Genomic DNA, 16,103 nt, shown 5'->3' with positions numbered 1-16,103 from the left:
GAGTGAGAGGATAAGCAGGATCGTTTCACCGTCAGAATATTGCGAGAGATTAATTGCTACAACTCGTTACTACCGACCTAGAAGCCGAAACGATGATTGCGCACGAAAGTATCATAACTGGAAAACAATTGTAGAGACGATGAAACCCAAAATGTCTCTAGAGGCTCGAGGTAACGCCTTCCATTTGCCGTTTAAATGTCTGCTTGTGGGCGTCCTGCCCTTTCTTCCAATCCCTGGGTATCTCGTAACCATCAGTTCCACTCCCCAAACGCCTGTCCAGAAATGCATAGAATCGTGTTACTCGGCCAAATGCTTCAGGACCGTCAGCTTGTTCTTCACATCAGCGGATCGCGAGGGGATACTGACCGACCATTCCGGTACCAGCTTGATCTGGCTCCACATAAATTTCTCCAGCTTATTCGCGCTTTTCGCGTATGGTGTCGTCTCGTTGTTGTACTTCCGACAATTGTCGAAGATGAGCTTCGCGTCCTTGATAAAATCTTCTGGCGTTGGGTATAAGTCCTTCTCGTGCTTCTGTTCCATCGTGCTCAAATCCATAGGCTCCTTGATTACATCGTAGTAATCCGCGACCTCATCTCTGTTGACAGGCTGCGAGAAGGGCCAAGAGGAGCCATGGTTCTGCATATCATTGAGCAAATGCAATAGTTGATTGTAGTTTGGTCCGTGGCGTGGCTGGCGAGCGAGCTCGTCCATGTCAGGCGACCAGCCAGAAGCTTTGATCGCCGGGATAGACATAGGATCGATCTTGCAGGGGCCATTCTTCCATTCCTTTGGTGGGGAGTGAACTATATGGCTTTTCGAAAACGCACGGATTTTGGCAGCGACTGCTTCTTTCTGCTTCAGTAGCATTCGACCAACTTCGAGGTAGCGAATACGCGGGACCATAGTGCATTGCATTATGGTGCCGCCTTCGTAATCTTTGATGTATCCCATCCAGATCGGTTTCTCGAGGGTAATTTCTTTGGTGAAGCCCTGCTTCTTGAAGTAGCCTATTGCGTAGTTGTCCGCATATGTAAGGAAGTGTTTGATGGGTGAGGTGGCCTTGACATAGTCTTTCAGGTGGGACATGAGATGCGCGCCGTAGCCCTTGACCTGCTGATCTGAAGAAATGGCGCAGAAGACTATTTCGGCGAACTCGCGGGCGTTAAATGGTCGATATGTAATGCCTCTGGACAGAGTCAGCGACGACAATGGAACCGGAAATGTCCGAGTATACCCAACAACTTCGAGCGGTTTCTTGACAATAGCTATGGAGAGATGGGTACGGTCGTAGACTAGTCGAGCTATGTAGTCCTTTGGCATCTTGGGTAGCTGCTTTTGGAAGATGCATTTCAGACCGGTCAAAATGATGAGACTTTCCCTGCTATTATCGTTGTTGACAACCCGGAACTCGATCTCGCCATTGCGCTCCTCCGCGACGGCGGGCTGTTGCTGTTGGTCAGATCCCCTCGATTCCAACAAGATAGAACTAATCATACAGACCTTCTCTGGAAAAGGGACAACTCTTGATTTCCCCTCGGCTTCTGGTGTGATTGTCTCGGAATGGGAGTTCTTGACACGCTTGCTCGGGCTTTCACTTCCCAACTGATCGATTGCTTTGCGCTTGGTGTCTGGATACATGTCAGTCTGTAGCTTACTCCCCAGACAGATTACGCACGCTCTAGTATCATTGGCGCCATCTTGCATGGTGTTCCTATTCCAGTCAGCAGAGAAGACGTTGCCGTCGGAGATAAGGGCGCGGACTGGTCCTGGGACTAGTGCGCCTTGGCACGCTTGCTCGACCAGAAGCAGTGGAAGGTAAAGTTGTCCTTAGAAGAACATCAGCAAAGCCATCCTTCACGACTCTCTTAATTGCAGAAGCACTCACTTGCGCACCATTGTGCCGGATACACTCCCAATTCTTAGCTGACCGGAGGCTCGCGGTTTTCAATGTCGTTGAATGAGGTGTGGGAGGAAGCAGCTAGCAGCCCGTTTTATCCTCTCGTTCCCAAAGAAAGGCAGTTCCTAGTTGGCTTTACTCTCTTGCTCACAGGTGGGTGGCTTCCTTAATTTATTTCAAGCTTTTGCTGATTTGCGAAGCCTTCGTTCTGACTGGCCTATTCGGACTGAGTAAGTGAAGCCGTGCAGAATGTTGAGAACAGGACTTAAACTTTAGAAGATCGTTCATTCAAGAACATTCCATTTCTCGGTGTGCCTGCATCGTTGGCTTTTGGGTAAGTTTGCTGGGACATACAACAAAGGACGCATCTGACCGTCTGGCAGTTTTGGATCAGTGTTCATGATCTGTGCAGTCGGCGTTTACGTCTGAGAAGAAACTCCCAGTTAATCCACATCTGAGGAAGCTATGTCGGCTTTGTACAATACTATGATTTGATACCCACACTACTTCATTATCGATCTCTTGACGGTCCTCCGTTTCTGCCAATCTCTACAAGTTCCTGCGTGTTTGCTTCGGAAAGAAAAGGCAGCATGGCCTCTGCAAATGACAATGCAGACAATGCAGCACCTCTCTTTACTGCAGTCTCAGGTTCTGCCCGACAGCTCTTTCAGCTTCTTCGCTGCATCAATTTCGTCTCCAAAAGTCATGTTCAGATTACAAAGGAAGGGCTACGCTTCACAACGGAAGAGTCCCAAGTAATGCAAGGTCTGTCAATGCGGTATTTGTCTCTGCCAGGGTTGCTAACTTGGGCCCCAGGTATCGCCTTCCTTGACAAAGCACTATTTACGGCATATACGTACTCTCCTCCCGCCCACGAAGACACTGAAGATTTTGAGCCAGCTCCCTTTCAAATATCTCTTTCATCTCTTCTCGAAACCCTTCAAATACTCGGCATCTACGAAAGCAAGGATCGCTGGTCCAACCGTGACTCAAATTACAATGGCATCAACGGCTTCTCTTCACGCGGTGGACCAACCGGAGCTTTCGACAACCGCATCCTGGGTATGAATGGTATTTGCCGCTTAAGCTATGCTGCTGCAGGCGAGCCTCTATGCATCATCTTGGAAGAAACTGGAGTGACAACAACGTGCAACTTAGTCACATACGAACCCGAATTCCAGGAGGAGATCCCGTTACAGAAAGACGCCATAGCACAGAAAATCATAATGCGGGCAGGCTGGCTGCACGATGCTATTAACGAGCTCTCGTCTACATCTCCTACACGGCTGACTATTGTCTCTTCTCCTACGGCGCCATATTTTACGCTTTCGTCTAGCGGGCCACTGGGCTCGGCAACTGTTGAGTTCAGCAAAGATCCCCAGCTGCTTGAGACATTCCAGGTACCGAGAAGGACAGTGAACACATACAAATACTCGCTCATCAAAGGTGCGAGTAGAGCCATGGCCATCGCATCTAAGGTTAGTATCAGAAATGACGAACAGGGAGTGCTGAGCCTGCAATTCATGATCGAGGTAGAAGGTGGAGGCTTCAGCTTTGTGGACTTTCGTTTTGTACCCTTTATACCTGAAGAGGGCGAAGGTGAAGAGGAGAGCGAAGTTGGTGAAGCAGAGCGTTTCGAGTAAAGGACGTTCAACTAGCTTATTTGAAGAACTATAACAGCTTGGTTTTAACGCCGTGGAAACACTCCCTTTTCCCCACATGCATCCATCGGGACTTTCCTTCTGGTCGCTGTCTCACAAGATCCTATTCAACGATCTCTTTCCATAAGAGGTTTGACTAACATAAAAACATATAAGCCCCTGTTAACTCACTGTGACCGTGTCTGTACCCTGACCGTTTTGTCTTCTACCTTACAGTTGACGCAGAGTTTCCTGATGAGATAGCTGGTGCGTGAGCGCACTTTGGCAGAGACATATTGGCAAGGACTCTCCGATAAACTTCTAACGCAAGAGAGAAATCTGTGGAACTCGAGTTGATTCTAGATTGCCTGTAGCGGAGATCCTTGAAGAGGAAGAGAACAGAGCAAGAATCGAGGAACGGCGCGAACACGAGCTGCCGGAGGAAGAATAGAGGGAGCAGGCATTAGAGGCTATCCAGCTTGCTCTCGAAAAACAATACCAGGGAGTTAGGTAATTACTCTCAGCCGTTTTTTGCTCTGTAATATGCTGCTCCATTATTTCGCTGACCACTATACTCAGAGTAACATCACCGAGCTGGAACGACAAGCTAAGGATGAAAAGACGGCCCAATCCACTATCACCAATTTGTTCAAGAAGCGGTTCGAGGCGCTTCTCAAACGACACGAATGAAGCCAGGTCTACACCGCCTACGATGATCTCATTGCTGCAGGTGCTACACTAGAGGCAGCAGAGCAAGAAGGCGGCTGGTGTGGAAGTTTGTGATTGAGATGAAGTCTCGTCAGTCAGTGCGTTTTCACGAGGTGGAGCGCGCAACACATTCGTCTTATTCCACTAGATAGTAGCCGAGCATTGAGAGAAAACAGTTGGCCTCATCAGAATGAGAAAGAACGCCAGAAACTTCTACTGACGGGACATTTTGAGAGTCGACAGAAAGAGAGGCTGGCGAAGAGAGAGCGCAGACTTGACTTTGAGCGGATGGACTGTTGCCTGCCACATTGGGACTACCATGCTCTGTTGTCGGTTTCTGGTGAGTATGCCTGAGCTTGAGCCGGATGTCATGCTTCTTCCGGAAGTGCTGAGCATCAGACCCCTTCCCCGAGTCCTTATTTTCGTCGAATTTATCATTTCTTACGTGAATCTAATCCTAAATACACAGAAAATAAGGATGGTGTCCTCTTTAGTGCAAGCAAGCATAGTCTAATGTTGGTGTTTCTCCCTATCGGCCGCCTCGAATGAAGCTGAGATATCGCTCTGCTGCGTCCGTAACATGTTGGAGGAAGCCCGCTCATCGATGGCTGTATCTATATGCATGCTAATGGCATCAACATTTTATGTAACACCGCAAATGGAATTACGCTATTACCGTGATACTCGTCTCAGGATCTATGAGCTGAAGTTTTGACCGTAATCATGTGTGTCCCTAAGTTTGTCGTGGTCGTAGGTCAATCAGCGGAGGAAGTAATTGGTGCAAGCTAGTCTTCTCTCGGAAAAGACCTCATAAATACCAGCTCTTTGTGACTTATATCGAAAGTCTCGTTCTTGGCAGTGGATTCGACTGATCATTGACTCCTTTAATATGCCTCCAATGTCTCAAGCAGCCACAAAGCGAGGTCCATCAGTTCTAGTGAGTCTCTGCCCAACTACGTGTAGCCAAGCACCTGTATTCTTGGAGCTCTCTTTGTTCCCTTTGCTCCCTTTGCTCACGCCTCGCCTCCTACAGGTCACAGACTCCCGCGAACAGCACAATCCTCAAAATCGCCCTGCCCAAATGCTCATGCGACAGAATTCCCGCTTCATAACCGTCGACAGTGTCCTCCAGTATGCCTCCGACATCCCCTCCATGCAACAACGACAACCAAATATTCGACCCCGCGCCCTCCGCACGGGCTCTGGCAGGCCCGCAGATCCCAAACTCGCAGGTCGGCTAGTGCCTCAACTGATGCCTGCACGAAGTACTAAAGTTAGCGAGAAATTGGTGCTCCTACCGGAGACTGCGACAGAGGAAGCAGAGATAGAGGAGAAGGCAGATTACGATGAGGATAATGTGGCGCTACCTACGAAGGATGACGAAGAGGCTTTAAGGAGAACGGGAGGCAAGAAGGGAAAGAGCTACGCCGAAAGATTACCGAAGGCGAGGAGAGCAGAGAAATTGGCAAGGGTCACGGCGTACTGTACCGCACAGGCCTACAAGTTGAAAGGAACCGCAAGCTTTCTGAAGGAGAAACACTCAGCAAGGACGAAGCTCTACGATGACTGCCTTTACGTTGTGTATCACCTTCCATTACTGCCAGGCAGCGGAGGCTACAGGATCAGAAGCAGTCCGGTGCTGAAGAGTCCCGGTGGGAAAGCAGTCCTAGATGAGGAGATTGAGAGGAGCGAGTTACGGGATTACGGGGAAGGCTACTTTGAGGAAGATGGAGGTGAAAGCTTCGGGGTACGAGGTACTGAGGGCGAAGAGAGTCCCAAAACATTGGAAGATGACCACCTCACGAATGGGTACAGACCCAATGGGCCCGGAGAACACGAAGCTCCAGCACGCTCAACGAGTCCATCTAGGGTAGCAACCAACGCGCTGAAATTTGCCGAGATGTTCGTCTTTTCTTACGGAGTGGTAGTGTTCTGGAACTTCACCGAACGGCAGGAGAAAGACATCTTGGCGGATCTCACGTTCTCAGAGTCCGAAACGGGACATTCCTTGGTCAATGGCGCCCAAAGAGAAGAGGACTTCGAGACAGAGGAATTCCACTTCGAGTACTCGCCAGAAACGCCCAGGCCGAGGGTCTTCAATGACATGATAACCTTAAGGAGCGGAGACCATATGATCAAGCTTGCAATGTCTCATGCTATCGCTCAAAGTACAAAGCTAAGTTTCTTCGAGCAGAGGATGGCAAATCAGATGATCGAAGCTCAGCATGTACCAAAGCGATTAGCTTTGACTGGAAAGCTGGGTATGAAAAGGGAGGAAGTCGTTAAGATATTAGGCGCGCTGTTCAAGAGTCGTGTGGATGTCAACTTGTCCTCGAATATGCTTGACGTCCCCAACTTCTTCTGGGACAGTGAACCAACCCTTCACCCTCTCTACTATGCCGTCCGCGAGTATCTCGAGATCAAGCCTCGGATTCAGGTCCTTAACGAACGCTGCAGGGTCTTTCTAGACCTTGCTGAGATCCTGTCAGATTCCATTGCGGACAACAAGATGTCCCGTAAGTCTCTCCCGAACTGTAATAACTAGCATGGTAAAAACTAAGACATGAGCTAACAAATACTGTGACAGGCCTAACATGGATTATCATCGTCCTCATTGTCCTCTCGATCTTCGTAACATGCTCTGAGGTATTTCTGCGGTTCGGCATTCTCTCTACCCGTGGCGCGAAAGCAAAGGGGTTACCAATGTGCATCATGCCTGACCGCGATGGTCTTTGGTGAAGTCTTAGAATCGAACGAGATGTACACTTCCGATACATTGTATAATGACTGGCTTGCTCATCATGGCGAGCCATTTTGCCATTTGGCTTCTGCATCTGCGTGTTGCTAGCGCGGCGCTTTAGGAGTCTTCATAACAGGATACCGTTTGAGCTTCATGGTTCGGCATAACATAGACTTGGATGCCCCTTGTATATAAATCGCTTGCTTACAAAGGCAATGTGAAAGTCTCAGGTACCCAATCAGAGGCCGAGACTCAGGAACCATGTTGAATGTCCTCGAAGACCATGAAGAATGGCTCCTTCCTGCGCATTTTGTGGAATTAAAACTCTTCGAAGATAATACGTTAGGACTGCCAACTGGCAGAGTCTGATAGCCGATGAGCCGCTGTGTACCAGCATCTTTCAGATTTTGTGCACTCATAGTTGACAAGCCAAGAGAAGTTGACAATCGATGGGCAGAAACAGTCTGAACAGCTGCTCCATGGACGATACACTTGGGACTTCGTGCTCATGTGATCAACATTCAAGGAGTCTCTACCACTGTGGCTGCGACATTCTCTGATAGCTGCATGTAAGAGTCGAACTCCCCTTTTCACAGTCTGGTTACAGCCGTTGGCGTCTGCTCAGTCTCTACTCTACCTACTTTGATAAAGCTAGGATTAGTTGTAGACTGAGTCTTCGTTGACGTCGTGGCGACTTGTACCTATGAAGAAATTCTCGGTAAGTACAAGCAGATAGAACCCCACGTGGCTTTGAAATCTGATCAACTCGAAAAGTTGGGCGTCGAACACTGGGGCCTAGCAAGAAGTAGGTCAGCCAATTATGTACAACGGAATAGTGGGATAATGAAGTGATTTATTGTTTTCCATCCTACATATAAATGAGACCGTTGACGCTTACCGCACTCTGTATCGTGTCTTAACAGACATGAGATCCACTAGAGCTCATGCACTGCGGAGAGGCCCTCAAAGGCCTCATCAGGTTACAAGTACTAGACTAGTACCTTCCTTACCGTACCTATGGTATTTTAGCGGTGTGGGGAGCCAAGCTAAGGATTTTTAGCGCATCCAAGGTTCATCTGCATCAGTTCGCCTGGAAGAGGACCAGCATTCAGGCTAAAAATCTCTTTCTCTTTCAATTACGACTGCTTCTTTCGCTTTTGAATTCCATATCCGATGCCCACTCCTACGGCTGTGGTAGTTCTTTCGATTGTCAAAGTGTAAATTCCCACTCTTTCCACTGTAACTTCCCTCAACTCCTCAACCTAATGATGTTGTATACGCCGATACCAAGGCATCATAACTCGACATTCTTGCGACTTGGCATACAACCTTTCATCCTCCAACTGATTACAAGATGTACATAACTAAGGCTGCAGGTCACGAACCAGCCTGCCCGCACAGCCACAAAGAAACCCACCCTTGCCGTCCTGCACTTTCAAACAATAGTCTGAGATGATGTCTCACTTAACGGTCCTGCATTCATCACATACAGAGTCGATAGCAGACCTAAGAAGCGGAAGATCTGGCCATAGAGGCCCAAACGATCGAGGTACAGTTGCGCAAGCAAAACGTTGCTCTGACCATCATGCCCCGTACTCCGAGTCGTCAGCTTCGATTGTGTTTCTTCGTCGACGAAAAGTGTGACCTGTTTGCTCCTTGCGGGAAGTTTAACTTTTTGATAGTTGTCTTCCGATTCTGGAATTCATTGACGTCAATTTGCGAACCAATCAATGGTCGAAGGGAGCTACAGACCAACATTCTTCTTACTCCGTACTTGCACAGTCTTCTGGTCACAATCGTAGACCACCACTGGGCTGTTCGAACGTCCACGTTCTCTGAGGAGCTGATGCTTGAAAGGTTCTTGATCCTCGGACACAGTTGCAGCCTTGGCCGTACTCTCGTGGCTGATATCCATACAGTAAGAGGATTGAATTAAAAGATCGAGATGACAATCTGGGTAACAAAGGCAAAGCGAACCTGAATAATCTTAAGATGAGAACGAGGACTCAGTGCTCGATTAAAGAGTTATGTGGAAAGGCATCACTGAGGGAGAGTCACACGTTGAAGTCATAGTGGAACAGTCACTTGAGAACAGGCTAGCCTTGACGTTTGAGAATTGGGTTGTTCAAACTTGCTCCTGGTCATCATTGCATTGTCGGTTAGCCGTCCAATGGAAAACTCTCCGCCCCACACTTCCCGGACCCAAGGCAGAATCAGTAATTCCAGCTTTGTGGGGTGGTGGAGCGACACGCGATGTCACCATGTGCGACTCCTTCGTGATGCGATTCTTTAAGGATGACCAATGCCCTGACGTTGCTCCCCTCCTCAAATACGTTCCGTGTCAGCGAATGACGCCCGGTTTCGACAGGATCAACCGTATGGCAGCCATTTCATGAAGGCGTAGAAACACACAGGGATGTAGATCGCTCTGTGCGTCCTATAATCGGGCTTACCGTTTTGTGTGCAACCTGACCAGCGATGGCTTTCCATCTCAGCCTCGGCGCCGGCAGATCAGCTCAAACCCCAATCATCTACTGGCTGATAGGTGCTTTATCACTTTTCGGTTTCGAGTCAGACCTTAAGATACCAATTTACTTAACCGGACATGGCCGGAAGGCCGAATGGGAAAGAACAGAGCAGCTCTAGCCATTAAAGCCCAAGGGCGACCCTCGGCTTAGGAAATACAAACACACTGGCTGATAGGTCTGATGAGCACAGACACCACACCGCAAGAGATTTGGCCCCAGAACCTTCTTGTTCTCTTCATGCAACAGAGTCTGCTTAAGGCACATGCATGAACCCCCTGCAATCACCGCCATCATTGCGGCTCTGCATACTTACTGGGCAGAATGAAGGTACTTAAAGCCAAGCTACGCGTTTGGATTATAGTTGCCGCTTTCAAAGTCATTGACTTTCTCCCTGCTTCATACTGCAATGCAATCTCACCCAGGCCAAGCGTTCGAAACTGTCGCTCAGGCGCAAAGGAAAGAATCCGCCGAGGAATCTCTTCCCACCAAATCTCACCCTTTGCATGGAAACACTGCAGGTTCCGGCGATGCAGAGTGGCTGCTTTTTAATCTTCTTAGCCTAGGTTATTCAGACTTCGTTTCATGACTAGATCCAAACTGATTATTGTGATTGATAGATGGGGGTGGTATTCGCGGCTATTGGAGCCTTTTGGCTCTTGAAACGCTTATCGATTACATAGGCGATGAAGAGGAGAAGGAGGGAATTTATCACAGCTTTCATCCAGAGAATTGGCCTGAAAATGTTTATCAAGCTCCTCTGACAGAAGAGGAGGAACACCGGGTCAAGGAGGCCTATGATCCGGAACTAAAACTACGCAAGCTGCCTCGCACTCGAAGATATCTCCCTTGTCATTATTTCGATTACATCTGCGGCTCAAGTACCGGAGCGTAGGCTTTCTCTACTCCTCATCTATATATTTCGCTAAAACCTCCGCAGACTCATTGCAATCATGTTAGGACGATTTCGGATGACTGTTCCAGACTGCCTCTTCGAATACCGAAGGCTAGGGCACGAAGTCTTTGGGAAGCCTCGTATGATCTCTACGCTACGATTTGGGTTAGGCGTTAGGCAAAAGTACAAAGCTGCGAGATTGGAGAAAGTATTCAAAGATGTTACCATAAGGCGTAACGAACAGCCAGGGCCTAGTGAGACGGGGAAGATCACGTTTCCATCCGGCCGAGGCTTATGTGCTACGTAAGAATCCCTTCCGTTGTTTCCACCTGTGCACCTTACTACGTCGTATGGACACGCGAGGAGCGTCGTCGACGAATGTTTTCCCACGTCATGTTGTATTTCGCTGTCCGTACGTCTCTACCAAATGTACACTAAGAAGGTCAAGGATTCAAAGACACTGCATGATGGCAAGCTAATGTTTGAATAGATGTGTCACCACTATGAAAAGCGAAGCGGACGGGCGGTCATCAAGGCTGTATCTGATTCGCTCTTACGACCATGATAAACAAGATTCGCCAGATCATTCTAGAGGACCAACTCCTAGAACGACCATGCGCTCAGGCCGAACGAACACAGATATCTCTACTAATACCAACGCAATACAGAGAAGGCGAGAGCAAAAGAAAAGCCTAATTCATATCAATTACGAGAAGGCTCAACAACTCGAGGTCTGGCAAGTGGCTCGAGCTGCCACCGCGGCAAAGTTTTACTTCGAGCCATTGAAGATTGAAAATGCCCGAAGTGGGGGATTTACGGAGTTCACAGACGGAGGTTTTGGTCAAGCTAACAACCCTACACGGACAGGAAAGCAGGAAATCGAAGATCTCCACGGATACACTTCCATTGGTATCGTTGTCAGCGTAGGAACGGCGCGCAAGCTGAAGGAAGATGCGAAGAAGGCAACATTCTTCTCTACAATCCCAGATTCAGCTAGAGAGTTTGCTGATACGGCAACTGATCCTGAAATAATCCACAACGAAATGCAACGCGAGCATGCCAATCATAACGAATTTCCATACTATCGACTGAACCACCCAGGAGGTCTACAAACCGAACTTGACGAGTGGGAGCCGAAACGTAAGATGTACAACAAGAAGGACGATGGGGCAAAGACCATCGCCGACATGGAGAGTGCTTTCGCTAAATGGGCGGCAAAGCGTGATAGCATCCGGCAGCTCCAGGAGTGCGCCGATGCTCTTGTTGCCCGTAGAAGAGAACGCATGACTACCGGCAAATGGGAGCGATATGCCACAGGTTCGCACTTTGAGTGTCGAGTCAGAGGCTGCGACCCCGGGGACTTTTTCGATCGCCACCAATTCATGACTCATCTCAGCGATAATCACCTTTTCGAAGGCGATGAGTTGAAGGATGAAGTAAGTCAATGCAGAAAACACTGGCGGTATCAGGCTGCTCCTAAGCCCTGAATAATTGTCGCAAGTGTGTACAGTATGGTAGGCGTCTTCTCTCAAAGGATCTGCAAAGACCAGATCTTCTGGTGCTTTTGGTCAACGGTTTTGGGTTTGTTCTGCCTTGGCATCATGAATGTCCTCGAAGCGCTGTATAACAGGAAAGGCTACTGTTCGTGGGTTTACGGGGAGTTGGGCTTCTCACTGGCCAGCCTCAGTGTTGGTGAACGCCAGCATGAAATGACTGATAATGAATATACCTTAATTCTTCAGCCTCGCTGAAATAGAAATCTACGGTACGCGAATGGCGTTCCATTTAGTTGGTTCCTTTGTAAATCAATCTAAGAGCTGGTCTTGATTACGACGCCGCGAACAAGCTAACAAGGAGAAAGCAATGCATTCTCGAAAGATAAACCACAATCGTTCCCAAGTTGACAAGGTCGACAAGGTATAATTTTGCGGAGGTGCGTGTGACCTGCGCCTAATTTAGCACTTTCCATGATAGTCAAATCGCCTACCTGTTTGGGGAGCAGAGAGACGGTGAGATTTCCTCGCATTACCGACTTTCCATGGCCTGGTACTAGTACACCAAAGATGCATTACCGGGGCAGTTGCATCTTTGCAAGAGGGGAAGTTATTACCACGTCCAATCAGAATCTCCGCATCCGTTACCACGCAGACGAGGCTGAAAAGGTTCCAAACAAGGCTAGCGGGTGTGCACCAGGATCGACGTCCTCACTCCTCAGCCTCGTCTCTCCAGCGTGTCACCAATGAACATGTCCAGCTTCCCAATCGACGTCCACGCCGATAGCTCAGTGCCAGCCACATTGCCTTGCTCCTCTGTACCATCTGTCCGGGGCGTCAATGGAACCCAATACTGACCAAAGTTGTCAGACGATGCGCCCAGCAGGCAAAGTTGCCTGCGCAGCCTTGCCACCCTCATGACCGAAACAAGTCACCGACTGAAGGAGTCAACTGTCCAGACTGGGAATGAGGTCAGTCATGAATTCGACTCCTTGTTAAACTTATTGAGGTATCTTGCCACACGTGTAGAACACTGATGATCGAGACGGAGATGTTGCTGACGTCTCTGAAGCGTGGCGTTAAGATGACAGAGAGGCGTTGGCCAAAGACGTGGGCGAATAGGATACGGCAAGGTTTCAAGGTAATTCCTTCAATATCAAGGCATTGGTAGATCTTGGTACGCAAAAGGACCAGAACGGATCCCTTTTGGTCCCAGATCTCATTTCTCCTTCTACGACATTTCGTCGCTTTTGCTTTGTTACGCTATCCAACCTCGGCAATGTCTCGAAATCATTACCAGAGCATAAAAATAACAAGTCCGTCTTCCGCTGCAGCATCTCCCCCTTGCGGTCCTCAAATTCCTCGTCAATCTCGGAACTTTACCTTATTATCGCATGTTCCAATTCAATACGTACCAACCTATCATCCTCATTGCTGCTTACACCTCATCACCTGGGAAATTGCATAAAGTACTCTATCATCTGGATCGCTGGCGGACCCGCAAGCTCTCTGAATTGCAGTTCATCTCCATTGGTGTAAGTCACCTTTATCCATCTGAGCGTTCGCCGTCTCGAAATCTGAAAAGAGAAAGTTCTTCCGTTGACACGTTATCATTGCTTCAGAGTGCCATTCTAGCTGCCGCCACCATCGGCTCCTTCTCCTGGAGCGCTATTGTCGACGCATATTGGCTAGCCTCCGCATTTTGGTATTCGAGTCTGATCCTCTCAATCCTGGGCATATTGCTTGCGGCGCAACAGGTTGCAGTGCTACAGCTTCTGGGGAAACCGCCAACACGAGTACATGGGGGATGTTCGGAGAAAGCGGGTGTGCGTCGCTTTCTGCCCCTGATACTTACCGAGGTGCGACCGCGTGGGTCGCGCACAGACGCTGTATGTGACAGCGATTCGGTCGGAGAATGGAGACCAAGATGGAAAATGGTCTTCATATGGCAGTGCCCAACCATGTTCTTGTCCTACTCCGTCTGCTTCTTCCTGGCTGGGTTGACGCTCTTTGTTTGTACGCCGCTTATAAGGGGAGATAAGTGGAACACAGCTTCTGATGTGAGCTTTTCACGCATTGTTGGTGCTATTTCGCTGACAATCATGCAGATCGCGGTGGTTTACTTGGCGACTGGAGCCTTCGCTGGTCCGATTTTCGTGTTTGCGTCGTTTTGGATTTATCATTATGTGGATCTCGACCACGAGTCTCGAGATATCCCCGAGACGGAGACTGACGCTGAGATGCTGAGGGAATATGACCGTTTGCACTTCTGAGGTAATGTTGCATGGGGTTTTATGTTTATATAGACGGGTAAATTCTGAACCGCCTACGACCTATAACTTTGTGACATATAGTTGATCTTCATTCTGCTTTGTATCCTCTGCGTATTGCTTTAACGCAGTGAAATCAACGTCTCTAGCTTCAGCCACAGCAAGAGCTCCACCTTTAGGGCGAAGCCATTGGCTGCAGAGAAGGTAAACTACCTGGCTCTCATTTTTTCGATGGACCGTTCCAGCTTTGCGTAAAAAGTATGCCCGCATCTCGGTTTGTGCAATGTACAATAGTCAGATATCTCAAATCATCCGAGCCGACGTTCATCACGTAAACAACATCCCACAGCGAAAGAGATACCCTCCAGACCGCTCACGCCGTTCTCGCCTCTCGCAGCATCCCGAGCCATCAAAAATACGGCGTGTCCGGCTTGTCCTTGGCCGCGGCCACCGAAGTAAGACTCCCTTTAAGAGACTACTTTGGTGAATAGTTTAGAGCAGGCAAACTTGTGAATGCAAGAGACAACGGTACGGAAAGCAGCTATCAGATGCGAACGGTTTACTACCGGAAGCATTTAAACTGCTCTGTAATCTCATTGGAAAAGCTTTCTCGAATCTACCTACGCTCATGCTGTTTGATTGTCCGAGCTATCTTTCCTTGCCAAAACCACAAAATCATGCACACTGTTTCCCCTCCCTAATCCTTTTCGTACCCTCGGAACCATTCTTCTGATATCCAACTCACTCTCCCACCTCCTGTCTCCGACCAACTGCGATGGTAGAATTCCTTAGCGGAGTAGTCGTATCACCAACGACCCTAAACTCTCAAGTGTGACGAGGCCAGTGCAAAGCTCTCGCCAACGAAGGCAATCGATCCCCCACCCCGTGAATCATGATCGTGGTTGACAAGTGTAGAGGTCATGTTGAAACATTGGGCTCGGGGTGGACGAGCAAGAGATGGCAGGCAAAGCCAGTCATCGGTCTCTGGCTCGTCTGGTGAGCGGCCGGGTCGAAGCAGTAACCGGTTGAGCCTAGGGAGTAGATCCTGCACACTGTGCCCCTACTTTGGCGCCGTAGCTGAGGTATTCCATCATCAGAATACTTAGGGTGTCGCATCACCTCTGCTCACCCTAGAATCCGTACATAAATTAATCTCGGATGACCCTTAACTGAGCTGGGCATACTAAGTAAAGTAATCGTCTCGAGTCTCAACGCCAAGCCGCGCCAAAGAACCGCCGGCGAATCCTCGGCAGCACCCGAATTTTTTTTTCGCCCACAAAAACCCTCCCTGACTCAACCTTTTCTCCCTCCTTCAAGCACCCTCACCACCACCGCTGCGTTTCTTTGCTCCCACAAAGATAACCCGTCCAGGGCTTATCCCCCCGCGCATCCCCCCTCTTCCTCACACGAAGTGGAGGGGCGGCCGGGGTTTATGCAAATGAGAAATTCGGAGTAATCTTCACCCCACCACCACCACACACACACTATACCTTTGACCGGGTAAAGACGGTGTTTGTATGTACCGCCCGTGAGGGCCCGCCGCGAAAGCGGTCGCAATCTGGCATCAGAAACGCAGGAAGCCCGTATCTTCTCTCTCTCTCTCTCTCTCTCCTTCTCTTCGTCTCTCTTCTTTGACCTCTCGGGGTTTTTGGGGGGCGGCGGAGTTGGGGGGTGGGGGGGAAGGGGGGGGAGGAAAGCGGGATTTCCTATGGGAGAGCCGTTGCGAAGATTGTGTGCCCTTTTTCCCTTTTTTGGGGGGATTGGGGTGACACTTTAGTGCAATACGCAGCGTGTCATGTCGGGTTTTTCCCCTTTCGAGAGGAGGAGCCGGTGGCATAATTCGATTCCGATTACTCTGGTGGGGAGGGTGCTTCACTCCTATTTCTTTGCAGGTACGTGGGGCTTTCTTAACTGTCCCCGGGGTTGGATCGG

The 16,103-nt window shown here is 49.2% G+C and overlaps 5 protein-coding genes across 5 annotated transcripts; 3 read left to right on the top strand and 2 right to left on the bottom strand.

Moving 5' to 3' along the window:
- Positions 1-297: 297 nt before the first annotated feature.
- Positions 298-2,301, bottom strand: HO173_004502 (uncharacterized protein; the record flags this gene model as incomplete). The annotated part of the gene is made up of 4 exons (XM_037306426.1): positions 298-1,189; positions 1,238-1,446; positions 1,504-1,829; positions 2,274-2,301. The coding sequence occupies 4 exons, from the start codon at positions 2,299-2,301 to the stop codon at positions 298-300; spliced, it is 1,455 nt and encodes a 484-aa protein (XP_037166936.1).
- Positions 2,302-2,490: 189 nt separating this feature from the next.
- Positions 2,491-3,543, top strand: HO173_004501 (uncharacterized protein; the record flags this gene model as incomplete). The annotated part of the gene is made up of 2 exons (XM_037306425.1): positions 2,491-2,665; positions 2,717-3,543. The coding sequence occupies 2 exons, from the start codon at positions 2,491-2,493 to the stop codon at positions 3,541-3,543; spliced, it is 1,002 nt and encodes a 333-aa protein (XP_037166935.1).
- A 1,603-nt stretch (positions 3,544-5,146) lies between these two features.
- HO173_004500 (uncharacterized protein) lies at positions 5,147-6,987 on the top strand (the record flags this gene model as incomplete). The annotated part of the gene is made up of 3 exons (XM_037306424.1): positions 5,147-5,185; positions 5,282-6,764; positions 6,836-6,987. 3 exons carry the CDS (start codon positions 5,147-5,149, stop codon positions 6,985-6,987), a joined length of 1,674 nt encoding a protein of 557 aa, XP_037166934.1.
- A 1,436-nt stretch (positions 6,988-8,423) lies between these two features.
- Positions 8,424-8,903, bottom strand: HO173_004499 (uncharacterized protein; the record flags this gene model as incomplete). The annotated part of the gene is made up of 2 exons (XM_037306423.1): positions 8,424-8,683; positions 8,741-8,903. The coding sequence occupies 2 exons, from the start codon at positions 8,901-8,903 to the stop codon at positions 8,424-8,426; spliced, it is 423 nt and encodes a 140-aa protein (XP_037166933.1).
- Positions 8,904-9,922: 1,019 nt separating this feature from the next.
- Positions 9,923-14,174, top strand: HO173_004498 (uncharacterized protein; the record flags this gene model as incomplete). Its single annotated transcript, XM_037306422.1, has 8 exons — positions 9,923-10,079; positions 10,134-10,404; positions 10,454-10,711; positions 10,899-11,844; positions 12,974-13,042; positions 13,236-13,436; positions 13,524-13,961; positions 14,010-14,174. 8 exons carry the CDS (start codon positions 9,923-9,925, stop codon positions 14,172-14,174), a joined length of 2,505 nt encoding a protein of 834 aa, XP_037166932.1.
- Between the last annotated feature and the right edge of the window lie 1,929 nt (positions 14,175-16,103).

This window comes from Letharia columbiana (assembly GCF_014066305.1).
Source record: "Letharia columbiana isolate WasteWater2 chromosome Unknown Sc0000011_s2, whole genome shotgun sequence".
Classification (NCBI taxonomy): Eukaryota; Fungi; Ascomycota; class Lecanoromycetes; order Lecanorales; family Parmeliaceae; genus Letharia; species Letharia columbiana.
The sequence above is the reverse complement of the archived record's forward strand: the minus strand, read 5'-3'. Positions and strand labels throughout refer to the sequence as shown.